The sequence below is a fragment of the Sander vitreus genome, chromosome 16, assembly GCF_031162955.1.
Source record: "Sander vitreus isolate 19-12246 chromosome 16, sanVit1, whole genome shotgun sequence".
NCBI lineage: Eukaryota > Metazoa > Chordata > Actinopteri > Perciformes > Percidae > Sander > Sander vitreus.
Genome location: NC_135870.1, coordinates 16,873,248 through 16,888,149, shown reverse-complemented (window position 1 = coordinate 16,888,149; position 14,902 = coordinate 16,873,248). Strand labels below are relative to the sequence as shown.

Below are 14,902 nucleotides of genomic sequence, written 5' to 3'. Positions count from 1 at the left end.
TTCAGACAACACATTTAGCCTATTTACCAATACACAACTTGCTCGTTTAATGACAGAGGCATTATAGACACAATTAATCCTCAGGATTCCTCTTTGAATACTTGACAGGAAAGACGTGGTGTTGCTGCATTAAATATAATTTTTAGAGAAGGAGTATGTAAACAAATGATCGTGTTATTGCTCCATCCTTTAAATGTAAAGCTCAAACTACAAAGAATACCTTTCTTACTGAACATACAGTGAAATAGAACATTCTACAGTCAAATTCCACTCAAGCACGGAATAAAAAATATTCCTGAGCGGATATATTCCACAGCTGCTGAAAATGCAGTCACGCAATTCTAGAATGCAGGAAAAAAAAAAAAGCTAAAAAAAAGGTTTGATAATTGCGATTTCAAATTTATTTACGAGACTGCCTCAGCTCACAGTCTGCAACTAAAAACAGAGATGTGAAATCGAAACAGGAGCCATTTTCTGCATATCTTTTGGCACTTGACTTTCAGCCACTGATCAACAGAAACCTTAGAAAACAGCTGAAAAAAATTTAATTGCATGAAAAATGATAAAAAAAAAGAATACCCTACTTCTTGTCCACAGTCCTTTTCTATGTGTGAACTGTTACAGTCCTGAGGTATACGGGTTGGCAAAGCCTCATTCAGGCTAAACAAAAAAAGGTCATGTTGGATTAAGACTCAGCAGCATCAGGAACAGGTCCACTGTAAAAACATAAAATAAAACATACTCTGGCATTAAAAGTGTTTTCCCCCGCGCAAACATAAACTCACATTTAATGTACCACAAAACAAAAATTATGCAACAAATTAGTACCAAGTAATAAAGTGAATATGAAGAAACTGATCAAAGAGTTATGCATCTCCCGAATTGATCCATAAAGTGATCACACATAAGAATGCCCAGAACATGGTTTAGTTTGCGTGTAAGTATGAGAAAAGATAACTGTATCTATCATACTTTGGAAACAATGTACAGAATTCAATTGGCCTTTCCAGTTTGACTGTTGCAGTTTTAGATGATTTTCTGTTTTTAAACGAAACCCCGTAGAGTCTCCCTTATTTAAGATGGCTATAACATTGCATCATTGTACAATGTAAATGGGACGATAAATAATTGCAATCACTTTTTGCAACACACACAAACAAATGAATATGCCATGGACGATCATACCCGTGTTTCAAAGTGCATAGCAGTCTGGGACTGCAGGCCAACCTGTGATGCTCAAATAGGTCATCCTAGCAAACTGCATTCACTCTTGAAATTCCCTGAAGTTGCTTACCAGTACAAAATAAAATAAACTTCCCAAATTGGCCCCAGCTCATCTCCTTCATCTACTAAGATTGTATTACTAACACCACCTACTGGCCAAGTAATATTCCATTCACCATCACTGAATATTTAACAGTAGTTGTTAAAGTGAAAAGGTGCACTCTATATTAAAAACAAACTGCATTGCATAAAAACCTAGCTGAGTACATTTTTGCCTTATCTATGTTTTCCTCTAGGGTGAGATAATTTAAAATTCTAGTAAATGATCTAAATCCTTATCATCACGATCATCTTGTGTGAGCCTACGATAGCAACACTACAGGCTAGGCGTGGGCAGCACCAGCCCAGCCATCTTAAGCTACAGCTTTTGGCCTTAAACTACGTAGTTTAGTCCCAGGACATCCCTCATTTCAGAGAGACCTGCCCCGTACAGAATAAAAGCGCCACTTCGACTCTGTCCAATAAATGTAGAACCATTTTTAGGTTTCAAAATCAAGACAGGAATGCAAATGTGTCACACTGTTTTGCTCTCCTCCATTGGTTGTAAACATGCAGGCTGGGTCAGTTAGGGCTCTATGTTGGGCAGTGAGGGGCTCTGAGGCACACGCCATTCAGAAACTGACGAGAGGTCATAGTTGGCTGCTTTGGGATCAGCAGTGGTTAGGGGTTTGTGTCTGGTCCACTGTTAGAGTTTGCTTTTTGAGAGGAAACTGCTGAACACGGTTGAGTTCTGTCATTCTCTGCTGCCTCTGAGCAGAACTGCTGCTGCGGTTGTTGTTGTCCTCTGAGCTCTTCTTCCTCCTCTTCCTTCAGAAGCATCTCCTGTTTCTCCAAGACAAACTCCAAGGTGGGCCTTCTGGATGATCCTTCCTCCAGCTCCCCCTCCTCTGCCAGGCGGAGTTTGATGTTAATGCCGACAGGTTTTTCTGTCTTATCTGGACAATGAGGAGGAAAGCCAATGGTATATGGAATTAGAACAAGAACAGAGAGAGTAACTAAGACTTGATATTTGATGTAATTTTTGTTAGCTGTGACTGCAATTCCCCCTCCCTGATTAATCAACGCAAGTTGTAAGTTAAAGTTAAAAGTAATGAAAAACAGCCCAAAGCACTGTTAGTTTTGGTGCATGGTTTATGGGATTTGTTGACAATAAAAATATAGAATATCGCCAGCCTTATCCTTTAAAAAGGAACACGGCGACTTATTGGGACTTTAGCTTATTCACCGTAACCCCCAGACTTAGATAAGTCCATACATACCCTTCTCATCTCCGTGCGTGTTGTAACTCTGTCCGACGGCTCTACCGGTAGCTTAGCCTAGCACAGAACCTGGAGGTAATCAGTTCCAACTAGCCTACTGCTCCGAATAAGTGACAAAATAACGCCAACATGTTCCTGTTTACATGTTGTGATTTGTATAGTCACAGCATGTACAAATAACAAGGTCACATGAGACACAGCCATCTTCTAACCGTATATAAACTGGGAACTATATTCTCAGGAAGGCGAAGCTCTGCTACTCTCTGCTCGGGGCTTCTCAGGTGCTGCAAGCATATCACTCCGCCCAAGTAGCAGTGCTTTGCCTTTCTGAGAATATAGTTCCCAGTTTATATAGAAGATGTCTGTGTCTCATGTGACCTTGTTATTTGTACACGCTGTGACTATACAAATCATAACATGTAAATAGGAAAATGTTGGCGTTACTTTGTCAATTATTCGGAGCAGTAGGCTAGTTGGAACCGATTACCTCCAGGTTCTGTGCTAGGCTAAGCTACCGGTAGAGCCGTCGGACAGAGTTACAACACGCACGGAGATGAGAAGGGTATGTATGGACTTATCTAACTCTGGGGGTTACGGTGAATAAGCTAAAGTCCCAATAAGTCGCCGTGTTCCTTTAATCTTCCTCCTTCTGCTCCTCACCATGTCCCAGCTGCCTCTCCTTGGGCAGCAGCAGCACATCCACATTGTGATGTTCCTCCAGAGCTGCTGTGAGCATGGCACCCTCTTGGCTGAACAGGAAGACCAAAGGCAGGGTGATGTCTTCAGTGGAGTCGCCATCTCCAACCATCTGGAATAGGGGAGTTTCCTTGCTATTACTTCCCTCACGGTGGTCTGGGAAAGAGAATAAGGGAGTAATGATTGGAATGATTTAATTTCTTTGAGGTCCAGCCTTCCGTATTTGATAGTCAGTCTAATCTTTGAGCTTTGAGGTGGACTGTAAGAAGAAAAAAAAGTGGTTTGAGCTTCTCTGGTAATCATCCTCACCTATAAAGATGACTCCAATGGCTCCTGCTTCCTGCAGCCAACGAGCCTTTACAGCAAACATGCAGTCCCCACGCAGTGCCAGAGCGATGTGCCCTTTAAGCTCCACTGCATTATCTATTGGTCCACATGCAGTGTAGGGAGAGGCTTTCACTACGCTGCCCTTCACCTGCGGCACAAGCATTTAAGTGTGTTATTGTGTTGAGATAAAGAAAGAAGTGCAGGCAAAACTAAACTGGTAACTTTTTTTGGGGTCAGGGAAGATCTGTAATTTAATTGTAAGAGTAAATGTTTTGGCCTTTGGTTTGTTAAAGTCCATCTTTATTAATCAATTTGCTTAAAGGTTAGTGATTTCATAACTTTTTAACTGTTTGGTCATGTTATTATCTTTAAACACATATTTCTTATAAAAGCGACACAACTTGTTGGGAGCTTTGATATCAATACTGTAAACCGTATTATCACATTGGAAGCTCACCCCGTGTTCCTGCTTGGTGAGGTCCATCCCAAACTTGGCAGGTCCTGCTGTGAGGACTGTCCTACCCAGAAATGGGGGCGATATGAGCTGAACAACATGGGACACTACCTCCTCATCCTCAGGTGTATGGCTCACCTCTGCCACAAGTTTTACCCGGTACACTCCTTTATGCTCCTAAAGGGATTTTATATTCAGAAAACTGTGTCATTTAAATTCATAGTTTTTTTTCCATAATGTCAAATGTCATGTTTAAGTTAAGAAAGGGACGTTCAGTGACAATGTTGTGCTATCAGCAGTTCAAACTGTCTCATCGTTTATCAAGGAATCTGTGGACATTGTGATACTGTATATCATAGTAACCTTAGCTTAGCCTGTAGATAATGAAGAAATCTGTTTTAAAAAAAGCCCTGTCATTTGAATAAAGCAGCTTATAATGTTCTAACTCCATGCTGCTCAACACCCTGATATTTGCACAATTTGAAAGATATAATTGGTTCAACAGCAGGTTATATACTTAACCTGTTTTGACAGCTCCATTGAAGCATGCTCAAAGCATAAACATGCATGGTTCAACAGGTCGTTTGAGTGCATCATTGGAGCAAAATGGACAAAATCAGGACTTAAATCAGGAACTAAAAATGTGTTAGCCGATTCTGGTGATCCTTGATTTTCTCTTGTTCTACCAGCTAGGATTCACCTTCCAGTAACTTTGGAAAGCACATTAGCTTATCGCCACTACTGCCAGCCAAAAAACAATATTGGTGATAATTTTGACCTATTTTACCCACCCCTGTAGGGAGTTTAGCTAACAAAAAAAGAGCCTTCAAACAAGTATATATATTGGGCCACAATACTGTTTCTGAATTATTTGGCCATCTGCCTGCAACCTCGTGACATAAAAGCCATTTTCTTTAATAATGCTATTCTTAAATATCTGCAACTACAGGAGAAATTGAGAGCTACTTTATGCTTTTTAAGAGAAACATCCTGCATTGCATAATGCTACACAATAATGTTAATGCTCAAAGTAAAATGAATAACGTAGCTCCTATAACTGTAAATATTGCGGTTTTAAAAAGGGAATCAAAGGGACTCAATTTTCATAAGGACAATGTTGGGGCCTAATGTTGGGAACCTTTAACTTGCCTAAAGTTTTGGCGGTCTAGAGAGCCAGAACTTCATGTCATGAGTACAAAGTCACTAAAATACCTTCCGACTTCTGGTGTCTCCTGCTATGACCTCATTCAGTGGAGTGAGAGAAATGCCCATGCTTTTCAAGAACTCTACTGGCTCCATCCCATTATCATGGAGCGGTAGCTCAATTTCCCTGTAAAGTTCAAACCAAGTTAAAACTCAAAGTAATCATAGCAAACTGGTTTCATCAGTGATTTCACTCTAAAAATCAACACACCTGACAGGTAAGGGGTGGAAGGCTCGTCCCACCCCAGTGAGGTACTTGTAGCTGTCCCGGATGGTTTTGGCAAACGACGGGTTGTTGGGGAACAATGTCTCTATGCTGGGGCAGGAGTGTGTGAACAGATCTTCTTCTTGAGAAACAGGAACAGTCTCCTGAAGCACAGGACCACACTTTTTAGTTTCTACGCTCATATGTCAATTCACATATTAAAAAGGTCCCATATTGTGAAAAGTGAGATTTCCATGTTTTTTTTTTTTTATTATTATAAAGCAGGTCAAAGTGCTACATAAATACTATGCAAGTATCAAAACGCTCAATCCAGAGAAATGCATACAGCCTGTATTCAGAAACTGTGCCTTTAAACGAGCAGTCAGGACTTCCGTACAGTTGTGATGTCACAACTACACTTTATATAGGTAGAAAGGCACATTCATTTAGGTACAGTCAGACAGACAGAATGACAAATTCACTGTGTTTTTTGAACATTAAAGCATGTAAACATGTTGTAGTAGAAACCCAAAAGACACGTATGAATCTGAAAGTGAGCATAATATGGGACCTTTCAAGAACCAGTTAGCATTTTAAGTAAGTCATAAACGGCTCCATAATGTAATAACATAGAATGCCAATATGTCCCATTCTTACACAACAATATATACACTATAAATGATGACAATAAATAAGAATTACTATTACATTACAAGTAAATACACTAGTGTTAATATTAATTTTACACTCAATATCAGCTTGTATCAATCAGGGATTTAAAATGATTAATGGCAATATAATGTGTGAATATGTGGTTGAGTGAGTGAGAGTATGGAGCTAAATCAGGGCCAAATGTTTTGTTAATTTGAAAAATATATATATAGTTGAAAAACTAAAGCTTGAAATTGGAAAATTTAAGTTTTAGTCTAAAACACAGATTGTGCAGTTCAGCAGGAACAATGACTTCTCCCACTTCCATGTACGACTTTGAATGTATGCACCACAGTATTCACTCAGCAGTCAGCATGGCGTCCGTTCCGCCAAGGCAACCCTGGCGCCAGCGCACAGGTAAGACATGTGAAAGATATTAGCATTTTTGAATAGATACTTTGGGACATAATCCCCGCAGTGGCATTTTTTTTTTGTCATTAACACATAAAGGGAATATAGGTGGACAGCTGGACAAAGCTGGAAATGAAGCATCGCTAGCACTAAAGTTAGCATTAACTAATGTTAGCTTCACACTAGCTGGTGTTTTTACACTAATTTCAGTGTCCAGCTCAAGTTTTTTGACTTTAACGTGTAGTGTCTTTGTTAACCTCTGTTTGTCAGAATGACCAGTGGCTGCGAGGCTTCATTTCCAGCTTTGTCTAGCTGTCCACCTATTTTCCCTTTATGTGTTAATGACAAAAAAAATGCCACTGCGGGGATAATGTCCCAAAGTATCTATTCAAAAGTGCTAATATCTTTCACATGTCTTACCTGTGCTCTGGCGCCAGGTTTGCCTTGGCGGAGCGGACGCCATGCTGACTGCCGAGTGAATACTGTGGTGCATACATTTAAAGTCATACGTGGAAATGTGGAACTGAAAACAAATATAAAAGTGAAAAATGAAAATTTATTCAAAATAATTCCAGAATTTAATCTAAATTTTATTCAAACTGAAAATTGGTACACTTATTTTTAGTTTGAATAAATGGTTTTATTTTTCATCTTTTAGACCAAAACTTACATTTTCAATTTCAAGCTTTAGTTTTTCCAACTATATATATATATATTTTATTTTTTTCAAATTAACAAAACATTTGACCCTGATTTAGCTCCATATGAGAGCTCTTACCGTGTTGTTGCCTTGACAGGGCGGCTGGGTGGTGGAGAGAGATACAGGAAGGAGGTGAGCCTCCGTGGTGAAGATGTAGTCGTCAATATCGATGGGCAGCTGGCTCTTCTCGGAAAACAGCAGGTACAGGTATTTAAACATCTCAGCCAGAAAGAACGAGTCCATCCTGCATGCACATAAACATACATACGCAGAAACAAAAGATGTTGTCACACATTCATACGAGATATGTTGAGCTTCCATTACAACAGTTATTTCATCAACAGAACCACACATATGAGAAATCTAAAGAGAACCGGGCAAACGTGTGTAATGGCATTTGTATACCTGTCTTCATGCGTCCCAGTGCGGACATCTTGCACAGCAGCAAACCCGCAAGGCACCCTGGCGTAAGCATTGAGCTTTTCCACAATGGACTGTCCCACTCTGAGGTAGTAGGGGTCGGCAGTGGCCTGCAGAGATCAAAATAGAATCTCAACTACACATCCAACACGGAACATTCAGTTTCTATAAATAAATACAAATGCTTTGTGTATACAGTACAAAAGTGGAGTAGTTTCATTAATTAGCTTACTTACAACAGACCTGAAGTATCCAATTTTTAGAGAAAGATTAATTATAATTTGTCTATAACACTGTCCTGCCAGGCTTTTCACCTTATAGAGGTAGTAGGTGCTTTCTGCAAACTCTGGTCTCAGTAGGTGTTGGCCCCAATGAACTCTAAACTCTGTAGTGAAAGCCTGCATGGAGAAAAAAAACCAAAGCAAAAGACATTATTGACACTGGCTTCTTCTTCTTTTACATTAATGAACAGATTTCATTAGGAATGTGACAAAAAAAAAGTAGCCTGGCAACCAGACAAATCTGCTCAGATTTTATTTGTTCTGGCAGATAATATAATCATTTTGTATTTGTGATTTGGTCTGGCAATGTCAGTCTAACAAAGAAGATTAGCCACGAGAAATTTCCAATTCCCACTATAATATATATCACAGCATCATATATCTCAAACCGTGATGGTTTGCTACAGCAGCTGCACACATCTTTTTTAATACATTACACATTAGCTTTAGTAGGAATATGTCATACTGTAAGTTTAAATGAGCTGAGTATTATGACGATATATATTCAGAGGAAGATATTTTATTATACTATTTATACGAAGGTGGTTATCTGTTCAACACTTCTGGTTTTATTAGGTTATGGCAGGTAATGTTGTAATGAAAGGGACTGCTTAATGGCAATATTGGATTTTCACATCATTATAATGAAGTACTTTTATTTGTCATATTTAACGGATTGGCCAATAGTAGACATTTTCATCTGATTACTGAGTTCTCATTTGAATTTCCAGAAATGTTACAATATCACAATATAAGCCCTATTTATACTGTGATGTAAAATGTTATATATATTACCCACCTCTACTGAGTGCTATAAATACTTTATATTGCCTAGATTTGCCTACTATATTTCATAAAATAAACAAAAAGAGCAGAGAATTTTTACCTCTGGAAGGAATTTGTGTTGTTTGGTGACTTGGTAAAGCATTTCATGAGTCTCAATAGCTGGTTTCAGATCTCCTCTCAAAACCTGCGTGAAAAATAAACGTCACTCCAGAGACACGTGTGCAACAATTTCTACACCTTCTACTGTGTTTTAATGGTAGTAAACGTGATTAGCAGATGATCCCTGACCTGTAAGCCAGGGAAGAATGCCAGGAGAGAATCCATCCAGCTGCGCACACTCACAGTGGGGTTGTGCATGTGTACGTTGAGCAGCAGGGGAGGCTGACTGATGTACTTCATAATGGCACTGTAGTGCTGTTACAGACAAACATCATGAAACATGTATTAGCAAACACTTAAAAATGTCTTCAACCCAAAATCACAATAATAACAAAATGGCCAGCGGTGGGAGTACAATACAGCAGGTGCCAAATGCTTGAATACAGATTTCCATGTAGGCGTACAGAGATGAAAGACTTACAATGTTGAACCTCTCCAGAAAAACATTGTCTCCGAGAAGAATGTAGGCCTTCATCAGATATTCATAGTATGAGTCAATACCAGCACCAACTCCACTGTCTGCAAACACACAAGTGACAAGATTACTATAATCCGGTTCATGTATAGAGTTGTGGAATATGTACGGACGTACGTGTCTTTCTGAATTCTCAATGTTCTGTGTGGTTCCATTTTCCATCGTTTGTCTATAGCAAAGTTCTCCCTCACCCCTCCGGACCCATTCTTCATTATGGATATTGATGACAGTCCCCACCAAGTCACTTCCCCTCTGTCTCCTCTGCCAGAGGACATCAAGAGCCTTCCTTGCATGTTCCTGTAAAACAATAATAAGTATTATATCCTTAAAATGTTTCTGCTAATGTTTCTGGTAAAAAAAAAAACAATAAAAAAAAAAAACAGTTACATCAATGATATATGATTTAATCTTTCAACAGCTAGCATCAGTTGCAGCCAGCTATAATTTCTAAGAAAATCCCTGTACTCGTCTCTTATAGCTCAGTAATTTCACAATAAGGGCGCATTACAAAACAAAACCAAAGTAAAAAAGCCTGATCTCTACAGAGGCAGAGGGAGGCAATACCTCAAACACAGCCTCTCCTGACAGTCTGCTGAGGGCAGCAAACTCCAGGATCATTGTTCCAGCACATGCTGTGCAGGTGTCAGATTCAGTGCCTGTTCGTGAAAGTGGGTTTAGGACTCCATAACGCAGATTCACCTGGAAAACCAAGAAATGAAACATTTTTTTCTACATTAGATTCTTGAAATAAACCCAGCTCAAAACTAGTGACTTAACAAAATAAGTAATGTGTTGTTCATTAGTTCCTCTGTGGTGCAGTGGAACTGTGAGGAACTATTCTTTATCAGTGCATTGAGTCGAATTTCAGGGCGATCAATAAGATTTGACAGTAGGCTTTCTGCTCCATCTGCATATTATACATCTAAAATAAGACCTGTGTTATTTAACAATAAAGTAAAGAATACCTTAGGGTAGGGAAGGCCACTTGTGGTGTTAAAGGCAGGTAGTAATCGATGGCCCAGCTCTTTAGCCATGTGTAGGAGCTCATCGCGATACCACTGCATCCTCTCCCCACGCTGCCGTAGCAGGTCGGCCATCACGTGGGCTCCCAAAAGCCCTCTGGGGAGAATTAAATGAAGGAAGAAAAGAAAGACTCTCTTTTAAAATAACAAAATTAAACAGAAAGGTTGGGTTAGAAAGGTTGAGATACTTAGTACGAGTAATTGCGAAATGCTGTGCTGATAATAATTTGTAATTCAGAAGAATGCTTTATTATTATTAAAATGATTAAAGACTTATCTAATGTATTAAAAAGAGCATCAAAGTATATATACACACACACACAGCACAAAAGTAAATAAATCAGACTTTTTCATACCCTAAAACTCTGATGTTAGTCTCAAACACAGACACCACCACATCGTTGTCCAGGCGTACATCTGTCACGGCTTTTCTCACTGCGTCTTCAAACTCATCAAGCTTGTTTAACACCTGCACGCGCACACACACACACACACACACACACACACACACACACACGTAGATCTACTGTCAGTAAAAAGGGGGAAAAGCCTGAAAACAAAAGCATGGTGAGGGAAAAAGACTCAGAAACAAAAGCTGATCAAACTACTTGTATGCTTGTAAACAGAGGCAATGCTCACCACCAGGGTATCAAGGGTGTCAATCAGTGTGAGAGAAAACCTACAGAAAAGGTGGAGGACATGTTATGATGAGAGCCTCTGGCACAGCACAGTGGAGCTGGTGTCCCACTTCGCCACTGATCCAGTTTTATTTTAATGAACCACAGACTGTGAAATGTCAAATCTGTTGAATTTGCAGTGAAATTACATTATGCAACATGTATGGTGCATACATGGATGTATTGTACTGCAAGTCCTTGACTTATTGCCTTCTTGTAAATTTAATTGACTTAAATGAGCATCTAGTTCATGTATTCATGAAAAACTGGGGCATCTACTCCATGTGTAATTAAATCTGTTTGGAACAGCATAGTGTTATAAAAAGAAATGTACAGTCGCATTTTTCTTCTTTGACTCTATTGCTATCATTAACATTCTCAGTAAAGAGTGACTTTTAAAAAGCAGTCAAAGGATAGTGTAGGGACAGATATAACAAACTGGAATGTAACAAATCGATTTTGATAACGTGTAATTAAATTTTTACAATCAGCAACTTATGAGCTTAAAAAGCAACTGAGGCACAGCTCTACGAAGGAATGCTATAAAGAGACATATAACTCCAAGCCAGTTACTGAACATATTAACAGTGTGTATATAGCTTTGGTCTAAAACGATGAATTAAAAATAAATGGTTTATTTGTTTGAGGAAATTTAACTGAACTTACTTCCCCAAGGAGTCATCTATGTCCCCTCTATTGGGCTCCTGGCCACGGACTCTCCCCCTGCAGCTAAGAGGCATCAGCTCATCTGCTGGATAGGCATATTTCTGCACACAAACAACAGTAAGTGTCTTCAAGCTTTATTTAGCAGAAAGGGGGTCATGAAGAAAAAATGGATGGAGGGTTGAAACGTCTGTAGCATGAAATGAGAGCCATGAGATCATTATCAAAATGTTTGTTTTGTTATGTGTGTATGTTAAAAAAAAATTTAAATATTGGCCCATATAGTGTTTTACAGATTTGTAAACTCATTAATGCCACTCTCCTCAATTTAAACGTATAGTTGTTACCAGTGCTACCATCTGCCCCATCCCTTTTCCAAAAATCATCACAGCTCCACATAATAATTGTCTATGCAACCTACACTTTCATATCTTTATATTATATATATCTTTATATATATATACATATATATATATATATATATATATATATATATATATATATATATATATATATATATATATATACACACACACATTTATTGCACTGACTCTTGGAAGACATCTCTGTCATCACTGACAAAAGCTGAATCAATACTATCAAGACCACAATGAATCATAAAATGTTCAGCTGGCCCCTGTTGCATCTGGCTGACACTGCAGCTGCATCAAAATCCTGCATGCTTGCTTTCTGCACACCCCCACTAAATCAACTCCAACTGCACTGAGGACTCTTTACAGCCACTGATTCAAGCTTGTCTCAACTAGATGACCCTGATGAAGGCCAAATGCCAAAAAAAAAAAAACACGTTATTCTCACAATAAAGTAGATTTTTGCTACCACAAGTGTTGCTGGAGTTTTAACCGCTTCAGCTTTTCATAACTTCCCTCTCAGAATTATAAAAATGAAAATGATTACATCAAAGTGAGCACCTTACCATGTAACTGCCATAAGCATGATCAAACATCTCAATAATCTGGTCCCTGCAAAAAAATAATATTGGTAGGTAAAATATACATGAATCAGATGTAAAAATGGCACAAACACTTTTTAGTTTTACAATTTTGCATATACTTCCACAGGGACTCATTCACAAACACATCTACAGTAAACAGCATTAAGCCTAGACATTCTTTACCTGATAACAATCTTCTCCTCTGGTGTCATGCTCTGGCTCTCTTGACATTTCGCCCAGCCAAGAACACTGGTGATCAGTAGGGTCTTCAGCAACATTCCAGTGCCAGAAGTGTGGACCAGTTTCCAGCATCGTTTATTTCCCATTCTCATTGTGAAGTTTTGCTTCAGGTTAAGCAACAACTCCCGTCATGTGTCCAACGCCCACACAACGTCAAACAGTCCAGCAGGGACAGCTGTTCTCCTTCAAAGCCCCATCTCCATATGTCCACTGTGGTTGTTCTGTAGCTGATCCAGTATTGTTACGCGTACGACCACCACATGCCCACAGTGCACTTCAGCCTAGCGTATCCATGTAAACAATAGAGGCAGCTACAGCTGAGCCTCGATAAACAATGCCTGTTGACGTTATCCTGTAAAGAAAACTAGACTGACCGCGAAATACTGGCGGATTAGAGAAAAGGACTAACAGCACACTTGATGTTTAATCAAGACATATAAAAAAAAAGAAAAAAAGAAAAAAAAGATAAGATAGTTAAGATAGTTACCAAATTGAGAATGAGACAGTGTGGCTACAGCTTGCTGGCTATTACAGTGCTGGGAGGATCCATGTTGCTAACGTTAGCCAGCTAATGTTAACAAGTTGCTAACGTTAGTTCGCTGTCAGCAATGCTAGTTAGTTAGCGTACAAGCGTATTAGCTAAAGAAAGAAAGAAAGCTAAACATCATCTTGGTCTAAAAACAAATGGTTCACTGGTATTTTTAAACTAATTGTCATACAGTCAAATGGTCGACGACACGTCGCCAAGTATAACCACGGCCATACGGTACCCTGACGTCAAGTACCAAGCTGTCAAAGGATGGGCAGGCTGTTCAGCTACCCGGCTGCTAGTGCCGTATACAATAGGGGCTGTGCTGCATTTATGCCCTGAGTTTAACATCTCAGGCAAGCTTTTCACCCACGTAGGCCTACGCAAAGTCTCCCCTTCAGCAAATGTCACTCTTCAAATGGTTACATACATATATGGAAGGTTTTCATAGGTTTATGCTTAGGCTTGCAGTCACAATGTAAAGGACGTTGGGTTGTTTTCCAGGCAAGGAGGGAGATCCCCTGGCAGGCTTAATTTAGGGCTTCATCTTCAAAACCTTTTTTTTTTTTTTTTTTTTAGAATTCAATTTACAAACATTCAGTCATCTCAGTTCGTAAATATAAAACTGTATGAAAGTAAAATATCTTCAAAACTTAACGGGGCAGAGACCAGAGACACTCGTCACAAGCATAGACTAATAATATAGTTTTTATACAGTGTGATAATAATACAAGCAGAGCACCGTTTAAAGGTCTGGACTCACACAAAAATAGTTTTGGTCAATATATATAATAAGGTTAAAGAAGTTTCATTTAAAATCATTCATCGATATTACCAGGTCAGGTCCTTTTTGTCAAATTAAAAAATATATGTTGATTTGAGCTGTGCCTTATTTGATTCCTATATGAAAACTATTGTCCATCGGTTCTAGAAAAGTAAAACCTCACTTTAATGTGTACTAGAAATAAATTGTGCCATATTACAATTACAATAACTCCTGCAAAAACAAAGCTATAAAATCTGTAAGATTGTTCTCCATATTTAATGTAATGTAATGCAATATTTAATTAACTTGTATTCTTTGCTGACCCCTGGCATGTTTTGTGTCACTTTATGTTGTTTCATTTATTGATTTAAAATAAAGAGAAAAAATAAAAAGGTATACACACACACACACACACACACACACACACACATATATATATGTATAGCCTAGAAATATACATGTGTATATATTTATATATATTTTTCTTTTTTCTTTTTATTTTAAATCATATATATATATGCGTTTAATGAGAGTTGCGTCATCTCTGTTCACTCCAATGTGTCGATGCTAGATCGGATCCGCTAGACAGGACGTGCCTCACCCTGTTATTCTAACCAATCCCCAGTCCTCTAGAGAGGATCTTTGACCTAACTACGTCCACACGTCTAGCAGATCTGATCTAGCATTTACCCAATCAATGGGCCGTTTTTTTCAGCAATGACGTAGGCCCATAGACTGT

At 38.8% G+C, this 14,902-nt stretch overlaps 1 protein-coding gene across 1 annotated transcript; it reads right to left on the bottom strand.

Moving 5' to 3' along the window:
- On the bottom strand, positions 1–14,859 carry LOC144531072 (ER degradation-enhancing alpha-mannosidase-like protein 3). Its single transcript, XM_078270987.1, has 20 exons — positions 12,812–14,859; positions 12,611–12,656; positions 11,677–11,777; positions 10,973–11,012; positions 10,690–10,802; positions 10,277–10,430; positions 9,876–10,010; positions 9,503–9,608; positions 9,258–9,355; positions 8,966–9,091; positions 8,778–8,861; positions 7,925–8,008; positions 7,596–7,720; positions 7,269–7,434; positions 5,435–5,592; positions 5,233–5,350; positions 4,024–4,197; positions 3,549–3,714; positions 3,204–3,395; positions 1–2,219 (listed from the first exon to the last, which is right to left on the bottom strand). The coding sequence occupies exons 1-20, from the start codon at positions 12,958–12,960 to the stop codon at positions 1,945–1,947; spliced, it is 2,610 nt and encodes an 869-aa protein (XP_078127113.1). The 5' UTR covers positions 12,961–14,859; the 3' UTR covers positions 1–1,944.
- Between the last annotated feature and the right edge of the window lie 43 nt (positions 14,860–14,902).

Coding starts and splice junctions, on each gene's coding strand:
- LOC144531072 (XM_078270987.1), bottom strand. CDS start 12,960: ATGAGAATGGGAAATAAACGATGCTGGAAACTGGTCCACACTTCTGGC. Junction 7,721..7,924: donor GCACCTACTACCTCTATAAG/GTGAAAAGCCTG, acceptor TGATCTCTGCAG/GCCACTGCCGACCCCTACTA. Junction 3,715..4,023: donor TCACCAAGCAGGAACACGGG/GTGAGCTTCCAA, acceptor CTTGTGCCGCAG/GTGAAGGGCAGCGTAGTGAA.